Genomic DNA, 15,341 nt, shown 5'->3' on the forward strand with positions numbered 1-15,341 from the left:
AACCCCCCACCTGAAAAATGCAGCCATGATTGTATTTGCCCCCAAAAGCTATTTTGAGGATTGACTAAGATAATGCAAATGTTTAGTAGACTGCTCCCTAGGCTCAGCAATAAATGTTTGCATTTTAGAAAGCTTCCTCGGGCAAGAAGGAGAACGGATGGGGGGACGGCCAGAGCAGCACGAGGAGATGATCCAGAAGGCTGTGGCAGTAATCTAGGGAAGAGAGAATGAGAGCCTGACCGGAATAGGGACAAGGAAAGTCCAGGAGAGATCCACAAATTTGAGGGGACACAATGAAGAGGCTTGATCTGGGAAATGAAAGAGAGCAAAGTCCCTGGTGACTTTCAGGTGTCTGGCTCAGGGGCATGTGCCGATGGTGATGCTGTTAGGAAGTCAACATGAGGGGCGCCTGGGTGGCTCAGTGGGTTAAGCCTCTGCCTTTGGCTCAGGTCATGATCTCAGGGTCCTGGGATCGAGTCCCGCATCGGGCTCTCTGCTCAGCAGGGAGCCTGCTTCCCCCTGCCCCTGCCTGCCTCTCTGCCTACTTGTGATCTCTGTTTGTCAAATAAATAAATAAAATCTTAAAAAAAGAAAAAGAAAGAAAGAAAGCCAACATGAGGAAGAGACTTGGCAAGGTCAGACATCAGGTTTGGAGCCTGTTGAGTTTGGGGGTCCTGGGAGACACCCAGCTGGGTATGTCCACAGGAACTCAATGGCAGTGTTCAAGCAGAGGACATAGATTTGGGAAGAATTTAAAAGCCTGTTGAAGGCAAATGAGTAGGTGAGCTCCTTCGGGGATGACCTATTGAGTGAGAAGAGCCACGGGCCAAAGACTGAGCCCAAAGTAACATGGACATTTAAAGGGGCAGACCAAGGAAAGGAACCTGTGGAGAAATTTGAGAAGAAAGGATCAGAAAAGGTAGAAGGAACCACCAACAGGGAGTGCTGTTAGAGTAGCCAAGCAGGGCATCATCAGCTGTGACAGTTGTCACAGAAATGACCCGTTCAGTGAAGACAAAGTAGTGTCCCTTGACTCCTACATATGATGGCCATGGGGACTTCAGGGAAATAGTGGGACACAAGCAGGATGGTCCTCGGTATGTAGTACATGACTTGGAAGAAAGCGGCCAACAAATGCATTCCGGGGGAAGGAGAGCGACAGGGCAAGAAGCCGGGGGGCAGGGGAGAGGAGTCAGTCTTTTCCTGCAGATCAGAGTTTCCAGTATCTACCACCACCTGTTTTGGAAAAGGTTAGATCTCTCTCTCTCCCTCTCTCTCTTTCTCTTTCTTTCTCCCTCTCCCTCCCTCCCTGTCTCTTTCCTTCTCTCCCTTCTCTCCCTTCCTTCCTTTTTTCCATTTTGAGTTTCTTCTCCAAAAGCCAAAGAGTAACTTATGTAACTGGAAACACTGAATGTATTCCCTTTTTAAGCGTTTTTAAAATAAGATGTTGAGAAGTGGGTATATTCAGGCAAGGAAGCCGGAAGAACCCAGTTGGGAAAGGAGTTGGAGCAGGGGCAGGAGCAAGGGCTTCCTGTGGGTCTGCTGCCTACCCTGCTCCTGCTCGGGGACTACCTGCATGGGAAGGCGGTTTGGGAGTTAGTGTGAATGAGGGCGTACATTCCCTGCCTTTGTGGACCTTCCCTTCACAGAGTCAAAGCCTGGCCTGAGGGGCGCCTGGGTGGCTCACAGGGTTAAAGCCTCTGCCTTCCGCTCAGGTCATGATCCCCGGGTCCTAGGATCTAGTCCCACATCGGGCTCTCTGCTCAGCAGGGAGCCTGCTTCCCGCCCCCCCGCCACCTGCCTCTCTGCCTACTTGTGATCTCCGTCTGTCAAATAAATAAATAAATAAAATCTTAAAGGGGGAAAAAAAAAAAAAAAGCCTGGGCTGAGGTGGCCATGAGGGGAGCTGGCAGCATGCTTCCTGCAGTGAGGAGACGTGGGCTCTGTCCTGGCCCTGCCCCCCCACTCCCTCACCCCCTGCCTATTCCACCCAGTGGGTAAACATTTGCCTCTAGAACTTGGGTCACACTTCTCGCGCCCACTCCTCCCAGAACCTGCTCTGACTTCCAGGTGGGGTTCAAAACATACTGTCTTCAGAAACCCTCTTGTGCCCATCATTAGTCACTATGTGTGGGTCATTTTGCCTTTCCCGAGGGATTCTGTGGGTCATTCTCCTTCTAGTGTGTAAGACTTTGCCTTATTGGGGAAATCATGAGGCATCAGATAATTCTGCACGACATCCAGTGGTCCATCCTCAAAGGGTAGGTGCTCAGCTAAGGTTGGCTTGTAGAAGGTAAGAGCGTGAGGTCTGCGCTAGGGGAGAAGCTCCTGGGGCGGGGGGTTGGCTCTCGTGTCTTTTTACCTCTCCAGCGCTGGCTCCCCAGGGCTCTGACCATCCGTCCATTCCACAGATGTTTACTGAGCACCTGCTAGCTGCCAGAAATAGCACTAAGTAAGCTGAGAATTCAGCAGTGAGCCAGATCCCCAGTTCTAGAAGAGGAGACGGCCGATAAGGAAACAAACCAAAGGAACAAATCCGATAACCACAGGCTGTGGCAAGCTTTGAAGGAAATCAACAGAGCTCTGTAATGAGTAAGGAGCATGTTTATGCTCGGACCTGAAGGCTACAAAGGAGGGAGTAAATAAGTTGCCCTTCAGTCTTCTCTTCCTATTTAATAACTGTAATACCTTAACTTTTCCTTCAATAAAATATTCAAAAGGGTACAATAAGGTGATGTGGTATGGGTTTTCCTGGGCAGTGGGTTTAAAACCCACTAACACATCCTATCCTTAATGAATCACCATCTTTCTAAGGGTTGTGTATGTCACCTGCACTGGGGGCAACAGCCCTGGGGTCCCCATGGAGGGACAAGGGAAAAGGCGCCCCGCTGTGCGGCACTCTGCCCCAACACCAGCCACTCGAGCCCTGGGGGTCTGTTTTGCAGGTGAGCCGGCCTCATCCCAGCGACCACCCTCTCCTGATCCTCTTCGTCGTTGGTGGGGTCACAGTCTCAGAAGCCAAGATGATCAAAGACCTCGTGCCGTCCCTGAAGCCAGGAACCCAGGTACGGAGGCCTCTGCAAACAGTGAAGGAGGGTCCTGAGGCACAAGCGGGAGGGTGGCCGAGGGCCCTTCGTTCGGCTTCCCAACACCTCTCCCCAGGCTCCATCCTGCCTTCCTTCTCCCACCCACTCCTGCCCTGTCACATTCCCCCTCCAGCTGCCCCTGGGCCAGCTGTCCTCCTGCTGGGGACACAGGGAGGAGAGCTGTCCCTTACTGTCCACGCCTGCCTCTGGGCTTCAAGGGCTAAGCTGCTCTTGTCCCCAGTCCCGATTCCTGAAGGGCGTTTATTCTCTTGCTTTTAGTTACTCAAGAGTTGTTACTCAAGGCGCATCGTCAATGCAATCACAGATGTAGTCTCTCTCTCCTCTCTCACCTCCTGGCCGTGCCCGCTCATTCTCCCTGGAAGTGGCCTACCTCTTGATGATGTAGGTCTGTCTTTGAATCCTGCCTCTGTCACTCACTGGCCCACTGATCTGGGAGAGCAAAGCCTTCCATGCTCTCATGGAGGGACCAGGGCTAGGGTGGCTCTGAGTCTTAGATCAGATAAGGGGAGGGAAGGTACTTAGCACTGTGCCTGTCCCATAGCTCTCCATAAATGGTGTCTGCCCTTCACATCAGCCATTTCTGGGTGGTCAGCTCCCTGCTCTGCACAAGGATTTTAGCTACTGGCCTGGGGCAACAGGAGCCCAAGGGGAGGGACTCCGAGAGAAGGAGAGCCCCTGCCTCTGGAAGTTCTAATCTGGCTGGGAGCACAGAGCCTGTAACTCAGTAAGACTTGAAGTCCTTTTCTGCCTGGGCTCCCCCCAAACAGGCCATGTGACAAGGACATGAGAGCAGGTGGTTTAAAGTGGGAGATGATCCCAAGAAGCAGAAGTGAGGGAATCCGAGAAGACAGACCATAGAGAAAGAAAAGCCAGAACAGAGTGCCTTATTTTAGGCAGCCAAGGCTCTGTCCTCTGGGGGCCCGAGGAGTCTGGAAGACATGCCTCGGAACTGTCCCGCTGTGAGACAGGGAGTCCAACTCTCGCCTCCCACCCTCCATTTGAGACTTGCCTCTGGAAGCTTATCATCGGCTTTTGCGAGTAGCCGGGAGGCTTTCCGTAGTGTGGAGAAGGCAAAAGGATGCAGGTGCCGTGTGTTGGGGGGAAACGCGGGCTCACGCAGGGGCCCGTCCCCCAGAGCTGCATGGCAAGCAGAGGGGAGTCCGGCCCAGACATGGCACTGGGGGCACTGGTGCTCTGGCTCCCACCTGTACCCATGACTTTGCACGTCTGATTGGCCACCCCAGGGGGCCTCTGTCTCCATTACGGCCACATCACTGCCAGAATCCAAGCTCCGCCCTTGGCCGTGCCACCCTGGACTGCACTCCCACCTGCTTCCTGTTCGCTGCCCAGTCTCCTCGAGCAGACGTGGATTCCATAAGGGCAAAAGCTGGGGCTCCCCAAGCCTGAGCACGTGGCAGGAGCTCCGGAAGCCTGGTCTGCGGGCCTGATTGGCTACAGAGCAGGCCAGACCGCCCGTGAGGCAGAGAAGGCCCGGGTCCTATGGTCTCCAGACACCGAGCCGAGGAGTGGACCTGAGCGTCTCGGCAGCTGCAGCAAGTCCTTGAACAGGGGAATGACCAGTCATCGGCTCTGACCATTTCTGCTCTTACTTCCACCTGCCTTGACCACAGCTGGTGAAATTTCTGACCAAGTGGTCAATTCTGCCTCATCGAACACCCTTTCGGCCATGTCAAGGACCCATTTAGCGAGCAGTTGCCTTTTTGAGCGAGACTTTTTTTTTTTTTTTTTAATCAGAAAGCACACTTCCCCCAGCCCCTAACGAGGGGAACCAAATTCTCAGCACTCCAGAACAGTGCTGCGTTGTGCCACCCCAACAGACACGCTATCCACACTCCAGAAGGATAAAAGGCAGCCATTTTCAAAACCAAGTTTGACAACCCAGACCCAGGGTCTGCAGGGGCTTTGCTACAAGCCGGTGCTGGGCTCGGTCATCCGCAGAGGGAGCTGCTCAGAGAATTCAGGGCTGAAGGAGCCACCGTGATTGCCGTGTGTCCATGGTGCAAGAAGTTCCCCCGAGGAGCTAACGGCCCCAGCAGGACCCAGAGGCAGCAAGGAAGAACAGGGGAGGCGTTACTGACCATAGCGCCCTTCATCTCCAAGCTCCTGAAAGGAGGGAATGACCCGAATGTTCGCTGGAGTGATGCCTGCGGAGGCGGGGCTCCCTTCCTCAGACCTCAGCCCACTCACGCTGCCCTTGGTCTGCAGCTCCCTGGGCCCAAACCTGGGACGGAGCAGCTGCCCGCCTTTACGACGTGCAGTGGAAATGGCGGCCTTGCTGCTAGCTGTCCGCAAAATGGCGGGCTTCCTGGTGCCATTGCCGGCTCTGACTTCGACGTCTCTGGAGAACACAGAGGACCTGACTGAAAGGCAGAGGTTCTACTGAGTCTGTGTACCCAGCAACCCCTCAACCAAGAAACTGACTCAGACGTGACCGTCGATGTGAGCAGTGGGCGTGTGTGAGCAAACACTCGTGTTCTGTCTTGACTAGCCCGTCTACATGGGAACAACCCCAGTGATGGGGGCTTGACCCCTCCCCCTGCAGCATACCTGGGTCTTGGAGGGCCTTACTGTTAGAACTCTGTCCCCTAGATAAGTCCAAATCTGCCTCCTTAGGGCCTCGCTCATTAGTGCTGGTTTCAGCTCCTGGGCCCCAAGGAATTTACAGACAAATCAGGCCTGTCCCTCAGCCACATGTTCTCCCCTGGGTCTGCTCCTCTCCAAACCCAGGCTTTTAAGTCCTATGATGTATATCTGAGAGTGACGGGGGTGTTGGCTGTCCTCAGCCCCGCTCTGTCTGTCCCTCTCATGCTCAGCTGGAATGGAGAGCCACGGCTCAGTGTGGACTGGTCAGTGCAGAGGCGGTTGGAGCCCGCTCCTCCCCATCTCCCCCACAGCCAACAAGGCCCAGCACACTGTCCGAGGGATTCTTCCGGCTCGTTTTTCACAGCTCTAGGAGTGTCGACATCAATGGAGTCTACAGCCTTTTGTCTCTAAGTTCCTCAGTCCTGCCAACAAGCCTTATACATCCTGAGGGGCTCCCGCTCGCCCTTATGCTTGCCCTCGCCTCAGCCAAGGAGGAATCTGCCATTTTGACTCAGGAAGGAGCACAGGGGCCAGCGGTAGTGGCGGGGGCCAGCAGGTCACAAGGGCAGGAGAGGAGCCTCTACTGCCTCCCAAGAGTCAAATGCCTGCTTTTGGATCTTTTCTCCTTGCTCCCCTCCAAGCTCAGGACTTCAGGCTTTTTTATTATTTTATTCCCAGCAGTTCTGGAGGCCTGGGTGGTGCGGTTGGTTAAGCGGTTGATTCTTGGTTTCTGCTCAGGTCCTGATCTCAGGGTTGTGAGATCAAGGCCTGCGTCAGCTCTGTAAAGAGCTTGGAGTCGGCTTAAGACTCTCTCCCTCTCCCTCTGCCCCTCCCTCACCTCTCTAAAAATAAATTTAAAAAAAAAAAAAAAAAAAAAGACCCACCCAACCCGTCAAATAGAGTCAGGATTGCTGGGTGTCATGATTGTTCATTGAATGCTGAATACTGATCATCAGAAACTTTGCTTATTTATTGTAGCATAAGATAAAAGTAGCTCTTCTGGAGAATTCACCAACCTATTGATTCATTCCTGACATTATGGGCAACTAAAACGAGCCTGACTTCTGTATCAATTCCTATGAATCCACACCTTCTCTATATCTACATGGGTGCTTTGGGGACCCAAGTGCAGGAGCTACCATCACATCTACTACATGGGATTTGCTGATTATTCAATGAATATTTGTTGAATATCTACTCTGTGCCAAGCACCATTCTTATGCTAAGGATAGAGTAGTGAACGAGCCAGTCTCGTGACTGCTTTTGTGGAACTTACATTCTAATAGTGAATGTCTGATGTTAAGCATGAGAACTCCGGCCAGAGAAAAGGGTGCCAGGAACACTGACGGTGCCATGGTGGGAATAAGTGGAGGGAGACATTCCCTCAGATGGCACAGGCTTCTCATGGAGAAGAATTTGAAAAGCATTCAGGGACCTGCTCTTCAAAGGAAACTCATAGAATCCACTTAAGGCCCATCCAGAAATGAATTCTCTTCCACAGAAGGTGACAAGGGTAGCATGAAACATGGACTCCAGAAACCACATCCACACCTGCTAGTGTCATAGAACTGCTGTCATACTCTAAAAGGGTGTGTTTCCTCCACATTCTGCCCCTGGTTGTGGTCAAGGTGCCCATGAGAAAAAGGGGGCAACTGGAGATGGGCCTCTGTCCCAACTACAAAAAAAGGGATCGAAGAGACAGCTCCCCTCACCGTACCCAAGCAGCCCCAACCATGAGGCAGGAAGCTTCTGGAGTGCATGTGCCTGGCACCCGCCCCCATCTCCCTTGCTGCCTGTTGTGGGGCCCCATGCCCAGAAGGCTCTGCAGGCTGAACTCTGTGGCTGGATGGGGGCCAAGAGGCCCGCAGAAGCCCGAGATTGTGGGAGGAGAATAACAGGGAGGGACCCTCCCAGAAGACACAGGGAAAGGCTAGCTCAGGAAACAGAAGAAAGCACCGTGGACAAGTTGGCCTGCCGTCCACTGCTCTTCATGGCGGGCACATGTTTCCACCCACAGTTTCTAGCAGCTCTACATTTCTGGAACTGTATATGTAGTGAGAATGTAATAGAGAAAACAAAGTAGGGGCGCCTGGGTGGGTTAAAGCCTCTGCCTTCGGCTCAGGTCATGATCTCAGGGTCCTGGGATCAAGCCCCGCATCGGGCTCTCTGCTCAGTGGGGAGCCTGCTTCCCCCTCTCTCTCTGCCTGCCTCTCTGCCTACTTGTGATCTCTGTCTGTAAATAAATAAATAAAATCTTAAAAAAAAACAAAAAACAAAAAACAAAGTAGACCAAGAATATGCTCATACACACAGAGTTTTGCTTGGGGCTCGGGATATTTAAATCCTGGCTCTAAAACCTGGCTCCGGGTTATTCTAAAATTGATTGAAAGGCCCACGGAGAGGAGGCCAGTGATTTCCTTATTTTCTGTTTTCAGTCTAGATTTATTTTATTCTTTTTTCTCTTTACATGTATTTATTTACTTGAGAGAGAAAGAGTGAGCTTGGGAGGGGCAGAGGGAGAGGTAGACGGAGAGAATCTCAAGCAGATTCCACAGTGAGTGCAGAGCCCGACGCGGGGCTCAGTCTCAAGACCCTGAGATCACGGCCTGAGCAGAAATTGAGAGTCGGACCCTTAGCCCACGAAGCCACCCAGGCACCCTCGATTTATTTTATTACTCTGAGGAAAACATCAAGGGGGTTTTAATCTTATCTTTGTTGCCTGAATTAGCTTAGAACCTTATCATCCAAACCAGAAACTTCAGAGAAAACACAGATCCAGGTACTGGAAGGCGGTACACGTGTTCCTAGAACTCTCGTTTCGCACTGTCCTTCTCTCTTACATGAGGACACTGTGAGGTTTGCTTCTTCTTTCCCCTCGAGTGACTTCTTACTAAACAACCCCCCAAAGGGACAAAGGCGAGGCAGCGATCTGAAATGTCCCCTGACGGTCCTTCGGGAACCCTGGCAGCACAGTCCCCCGACCGCAACGGCAGTGTGAGAGAAAGCAAGTCAGGCAGTTCGCGATGAGTTTTCCAGAAAGCTTGGTCACGTCCCTGTAATGAATCCACTATCCCACGGCCTAACGACCCAAACCTTCTACATTTAACACACGTGCGAGAGTGTGCGCATGTGCAAGCGGGGGTAGGCAGTGCCCCGAATACGCTCGAATAAGCGGGAGGAGCGTGCCTGCCGGTGCCTGTAAATAGCAACTTTTACTGGGAAGAATCTCGCAAGTTTACAAGAAAAAAGGAGAAAACCCATTTTTATCCCCTGCTCCTTTCAGTTCACAGTGTTAGAAATCAGATGGATCCGGAATCTAGATCCTGGACTGCCCTGCTTCCTCCGAATTCGGCAGAAATAGAACAGCAAGATGCTGGCACCCGCAGATTACGGGCACGGCCCGGGGCGGCCGGGCGTGGGAGAACGCGAGGGGCTGGCCGCTGTCGGAGCCTGCCCCGCTCCTGCACGAGCCCCCGGGCCCGCTGACACGAGAGGCTCTGGGGAGCCCTGGGGAGCCCTGGGGAGCCCTGGGGAACTGTGCCTCACAGACGGAAGTCTTCATCAGTGCCCTCGGCTGCCTGGACAAGACCCAGTTCTCTAGAAGGAATTCACTCACGCTAAATGTGCCTTCCCCGCACATTTGATGACTGTAAAATCTTCATCTTACATCTAACAGGCCAATCTCAGACTCTTTTAAACATTTCCTTTCTCATTTTTGACCACGTTTTTGTCCCCCGTTTGGCTAATTTTTTAGAGTAAATAGAACAATATTCATCAAACAATGAAGAAAGGCCTTGGTTGGGTGGGCTGAAAACCTCTGCGAATGCTCAGATGAGTCTGAAGACGAAAAGATGAGTAAGACGGGAAAATTCTCAAGGACCCTCATCTCTAACAGCGTAAATGAAGCATTCGCCCTCCTTGTGCTTCCCAGGAGGAAATTTAGACAAATCATTGAACTGATTTGAAATAGTTTTCCCAGAGCTATTTGAGCTCTCTTTCATTAGAGCCTCCTGGTGTGAGAAACTCCCTGCTGACCATTGCTAAACTCACTGCCTCCTTCCTTGTCTGACTGTCTTTGTTCACTCATTTCATCATTCATGGACTCATGATACCAAGGACCCTCTGTATTTCAGGCACTGGGCTCTAAGAAACAGTGGAAAGACTCAGGGAAGGCAGCAAAGAGTAGAGTGTGATACCAACAGCCATGGGAACACACTCTGTCTTTGGGAGGGGTGGTCTTGGAAGGTGGTGGATACCTGGAGGTGGTGATACCTGAGCAGATGGTTGAAGGACCAGGTGGTCTTCAGGCAAAGAGCAGGGGGACTCATGTTCCGGGTAAAGAAGCATCCGCAAAGTTCCACCCGTGAAACTGCAGATAGTCGAGGGAGGCCAGAGGGTGCCAACTGCTGGTGAAGGGGGTAGGGTGGTGAGGGGGTGGGGTATGGAGTGCCAAACAGCCATCAGATTCTGAAGTTCTAGAATGTTCTCTCTGGAGGGTTGGGTTTACCAAAGGGGGGTGAGGAGGCGGTCCGGATTTTAAGCTGATAAGTAATACAGTCTAATACAGTCAGATTTACACTTGGGAAAGATGCTCAGGTCACTCTACCTCCCCTGCACTGGCCCCAGGGCCTGTGGTGAGCCAGACAGAGGGAGCGCAAGAGGGACGGAAAGAGTCAAGGTGGGGACAATAATGAAGACCATCATATAGGTACCCCTTCCAGCCCCTCGAGAGCCTGTCAGCTGCGCTAAATATTTTATATACATGTTCACATGCGACCTTTGTATAAATCATGGCAGGTGGAGAGCATTATTCCCACTTTACAGATGAGGAGAGTGAGGCCCAGCTAGGGTCTGACTTCTAAGTCTGTGCTCTTACCCACTGCACCAATGGGCAACAGTCCTTGGTCTCAGCTTTCTGGCCTCCTCAGAGCCCCTAGCTCCCTCCACACACTGCCCTGGTTTCCCATCGATTTCTTTTCAGCCCTCCCCTCCCTGGTTCAGCCCTCATACTTGATACCTGCCTGTTCATATCTGAGGGGCCCAGTCTTTGGATCGAGCTCAGGGGAGGTCATGGAAGCCACTGTGTCCGTCAGCCATGGCTGGCAGCCGAGCACACCATCTGAGGGATGGATTCCTTCTGCTGGGTTTTCGCTGCTCTAGAAGTGTCGTCATCAACTGAGTCGACAGTCTTTTCTCTCCAAGTTCCTCAGTCCTTCCAACAAGACTTACACATCCTGGGAGGCTCCCGCTCGCCCTTATGCTTGCCCTTGCCTCAGCCAGAGGGGAATCTGCCATTTTGACTCAGGAAGGAGCACAAGGGCCAGCAGTGGTGGCCAGGGGCCGGCAAGTCACAGGAGGGCCGAGAGGGGCCTCTCCTGCCTCCCAAGAGTCAACTTCTGGAGAGTGTGCAACGGACTTCTGTTTCTCTGCACACATTTTTTAAAAACATCTGAATGAGGGTTTCTTACCTTGTGGCCTATGATTCCTAGTTGAACACAAACCTCATCTACAACTATCTTCAGAATCTCGTGTGTGTGAACAGACATGTATTTTTCTAGAAAGTTCTTAGCTTTTATCCCATTCAAAAGGAGACCTGTGACCTGATCACAAAACCACGATAAAATAGCAGCTCACAACGGCTGAGTGCCTCCTGTGCTGGACACACTCGACTTTATGTACTCCTCGCCACAAGGCTGCCAGCTTGGGCTGTTGTTCTCCTTCTAGGACATGCAGAGAATGGCTCTAAGGGAAGTGGCTTTCCCGGGGGCACGCAGCCAGTCTGAAGTGGAGCTGGGCTCTGCAGGGCTCCGACGAGTGTGCTGGCCTGGGCGCTCCCATTCTTAGCCGACTGTTGGGCTTGGCGAGGGAGACCCTCTCCAGAGCCACGTGTTCAAATGGTCTCTATGCCTCTAGCATTAGGGGGAGCTAGTATTGACTTGCTGCCCTCCAGCTCTCATCCCCTGGCGTTCAAGGACAACTGCAAGCGCAGATTGCAGTATTTCTTTTCCTGCCAAAAATATAACTTGGCTGATTTTAGGCATATATTGTTTTAGATCATTCTCTTTCAAGAAACAATAAAATAGCTACTTGCAAGGGCTGATTTTTGTTTGAAACAGGAAACTTTTTAATAGCCCTCACTTCTTTAACAAGAAGAAGAAAATTCTAAAATGCTTTCTTCTTTCCTCCCTCAACTCCGGCCCCATCTGTCTTCCTCCGCATTGGAGTGTGGACTCTTGTTTCTGACCCGTGAGCTGGGAGTTGGTTATGTCATTGGCTTGGGTGCACCTGGAACAATGTGGCAGGGGGTGGGGACAGAAGGAGGAGACAGGGAAATGTGCAGTGTGAGCAAGCAAGTCCTGGGCAATAGGCTAGGTGAAGCCAGTTTGGCTGCCCACCTTGCCATCCCCTCTGCTTGGGCGCTGGGCTAGGACTTCCTTCTCCATTCCCAGAGTCAGCTCTTCACCCAGCCGCCTGTGCAAAACCTCACCAGCCCTTAGCCCTTACCCAGCACATCACAGATCTGAGGAATAAGTTGTTCCACTGCTACAAAGAGAAATCTACCCCAGGGGAAGGGTCCAGATCAAAGGAAGCAGGAAGGGTCACCACAGTGACAGGCTGGAGAGGCCCAGAGGTCTCCATGGACTAGAGGAGTAAAGCAGCCTTGCCCAGACCCCTTGACATGACCAAAGTGACCAGATAGGCACTTGGATGCTAGAGTCAGCCTACCTGGGTTGGAATCCTAGCCCAACTATCTCCTGTGTGTCTCTGGACGCATTATTTAACCTTTCGGTACTTGATTTTCCTTATCTGCAAAACAGGGATAATAAATGTGCCTATTTCATACGGTTGTGATGATGATTACATGGATTTTAAGTGAGATCATCTTCAGTGCGTGGCACATCACAGGAACCGATCAATGTTAGCCTATACCATCCTGATCCCATCATTGTTAGAGGTTGACTTGTGCCCCCCTCCCAAAAGATGCTCAGGTCTGAATTCCTAGTGCCTGTGAATCTGACCTTATTGGAAATACGTCTTTGTAGACGATCAAGTTCAGATGAGGTTGTTAGGGTGAGCTCTAATCTGATATGACTGTGTCCTTATAAAAAGGGGACATTTGGACAGAGAGACAGACATGCAGAGACACAAGGAAACTGAAAGCATGAAACTGATTTTCCCTCACAACCAAGCTAACACCTTGGTCTTGGGCTGGTGGCATTCAGAACTATAAGATAATAAATTTCTCTTATTTAAGCCACCTAACTCTGGGTCCTAGGAAACTGACACAGTCATCATCACCGTCACCCACAAAGCCATCCACCCCTTTGGTGTGCCTTCTCATGGCTCCCCGAAGGAGCAAGGACTCCCTGGAGAAGAGAGAAACCTTCTCTCTAGCGAGGTCGAATTACTGGATCAAGGCTTCGGTATGATCGGATTCAGCTCAGCACCCACGTGGCGCATGGGCGCGGCCACTCCCAGTGCCAGCTGGCTGACAGTTCAGGAAGCAGAGCCCCGCTGTCCCACAGACCATCCTTCCCTGCCTGTGCACCCCTCCTTCTACCCAGGACCCTAGGATCCAGCGGCGTCCAAGCTGCCACCCTCTGCCTTTTCTCCACAGTGCCCCACTCCATGCCTTCCCCTGGAGAAACACATTGCGTTTTATTTCTCATCCTCCGATAACCTGGAACTGGCTTCCCTAATTGTCTGCGGTGTGTTTGTCCCCTCCTGCTGGTAGGTCATCGTGCTGTCCACGCGACTCCTGAAGCCACTTAACATTCCTGAGCTGTTGTTTGCCACCGACCGGCTGCATCCAGACCTTGGCTTCTGAGCGGCTGCTAAGAGGACACCTGCCTGCGGTGGAAATACCTGTCCTGTTACCCACCGCCATTCAAGACACACCTCCAGACCCCACGTCCTCCTGCTAATTGTGGGGAGGATGGAATTCTGGCCCGGACGTCTTGAGAACCATGTAGCAAAGTGCTTTACTTGGACTGCAAATGGGTCTTTAAAAAAAAAATTGTATTTTTATTCATTTTTCTGAAGCTATCTCACTCTCAGCTGGCTTCATTCAACATAATTCCCATTTCTGCTTAACCCTCTGTTTGTGATCTTCCCGATTCATGCTACAAACCCTGAATTCTACCTAAACGCCTATTGGCAAGTGTTGGTAGCTTACAAGCTATTTGATCTGCGGTGGCTCAAGAAATTAGACGTGCTTTAGAATTATGAGTGTGAATAAAGTTTGGTTTCCCTTAAGATTATGTAACTGGGGAGGGAACGTTGCGAATCGGATCTGAGAGCTTGCTGAAAAGGCAAGGAAGGGAGGGGTTAGCAGCTAGGGCCCTGCTGGTAGCCTGCTTGCCTCGTAACTGGGCCTGCATTACAAAGGGCTGCATTGTCCCCTCGAGCTCCCGCGGCAGGGTCCCCAGTCTATGTGCAACAGTAGTGAGAGAGAGGTTGACTGGAGGGCTGGTTCTGCCCATAAAAGCTTTCCTCCCCCCCCAAAGGAAGGCCCACCTTAAGGCATCTGGTCCAGGGAGTCTAGATGAGAACCTCAACCCCTGGGACTTTTATGAGTTAGTGTTTCTGTTGAAATAGCTCTCTTTTCGGTTTGTCTCACTTTTCCTTCTGGTCCTAGCAGAAAAACCTAGACCCAACTAGTGAAATTATTTAAGAACTCTGGCAAACATGAACTGCTTGGTACCCACACATTTGTAGGTGTATGGTTCATAGAAATTACTAGTGTCTCTAAAAGATGTGTGTAATGACGAGAGAAACCTGAAAAACCGTTCTAGAGTGGATTAAACAGGTGGGGGAAGTAGAATGTAAATTAAAACTCTCATGTGTCCCGGATTTTAGTTCCCTATAAAATAATGTTATTTTAATGAAAAAACTGTGAAGTTCAAAATCATTCTGAGATGCAATCAAAGTAGGTTTTATAGACACCAATGTCCTTCTTCTTCTCCTCTTCCCCCACCCCCTCCTCCTTCTTCTTCCTTTCTTCTTCTTCTTCTTCTTTTGTCCAGGTATGTTCCCACCAGTGGCACTGATAATAGAGACCCCATGTTTTTTTCATTCCCCTGATCTAGAAGTTCGAATCTGAGTCAGGGAGAAAATGGCGATAGCCTGAAAGAAATGCTAATTAAAGCAGAGATTTAATTTTATTTTCTAAAAATTAAAAAAAAAAAAAAAGAAGAAGAATACGCTGTTACTGTGTCAGTATGTGCATTCTTTCATTTCCACTTATTGAGGGGCACATTCCGGGCACTCTGCTGGGTTCCGGCCGCGCCAGTGAGGGTGAGGGAACCAGACACATCCCTGACTCTGGGGCTCTCGCAGACGGAGCAGCTCGGACTTCTCCCGGTCCTCTGGGCCTGTGTGAGTGTCTACTCAAGGTGAAGTCTTTTTTTTTTTTTTTTAAGATTTTTATTTATTTATTTGAGAGAGAAACAGCGAGAGAGAGCATGAGAGGCGAGAAGCAGACTCCCCATAGAGCTGGGAGCCCGATGTGGGACTCGATCCTGAGACTCCAGGATCATGACGTGAGCTGAAGGCAGTTTCTTAACCAACTGAGCCACCCAGGCGTCCCTCGAGGGGAAGTCTTACACCACACGTCTGTATGGAAAGGAA

General features: G+C 51.2%; 1 protein-coding gene across 1 annotated transcript in view; it reads left to right on the forward strand.

The window, feature by feature from the left end:
- LOC111149135 (sec1 family domain containing 2) overlaps window positions 1-14,855 on the forward strand; it is a 416,004-nt gene extending 401,149 nt beyond the window's left edge. The window contains exons 8-9 of the mRNA XM_022506075.1: window positions 2,946-3,065; window positions 13,447-14,855. Coding sequence (XP_022361783.1) covers window positions 2,946-3,065; window positions 13,447-13,539 — 213 coding nt within the window. The 3' untranslated portion in view covers window positions 13,540-14,855. The remainder of the gene's footprint in view (window positions 1-2,945; window positions 3,066-13,446) is intronic.
- Window positions 14,856-15,341: the final 486 nt, after the last annotated feature.

The sequence above is a fragment of the Enhydra lutris genome, unplaced genomic scaffold (assembly GCF_002288905.1).
Source record: "Enhydra lutris kenyoni isolate GAN:26980312 unplaced genomic scaffold, ASM228890v2 scaffoldscaffold21, whole genome shotgun sequence".
Taxonomy (NCBI): domain Eukaryota; kingdom Metazoa; phylum Chordata; class Mammalia; order Carnivora; family Mustelidae; genus Enhydra; species Enhydra lutris.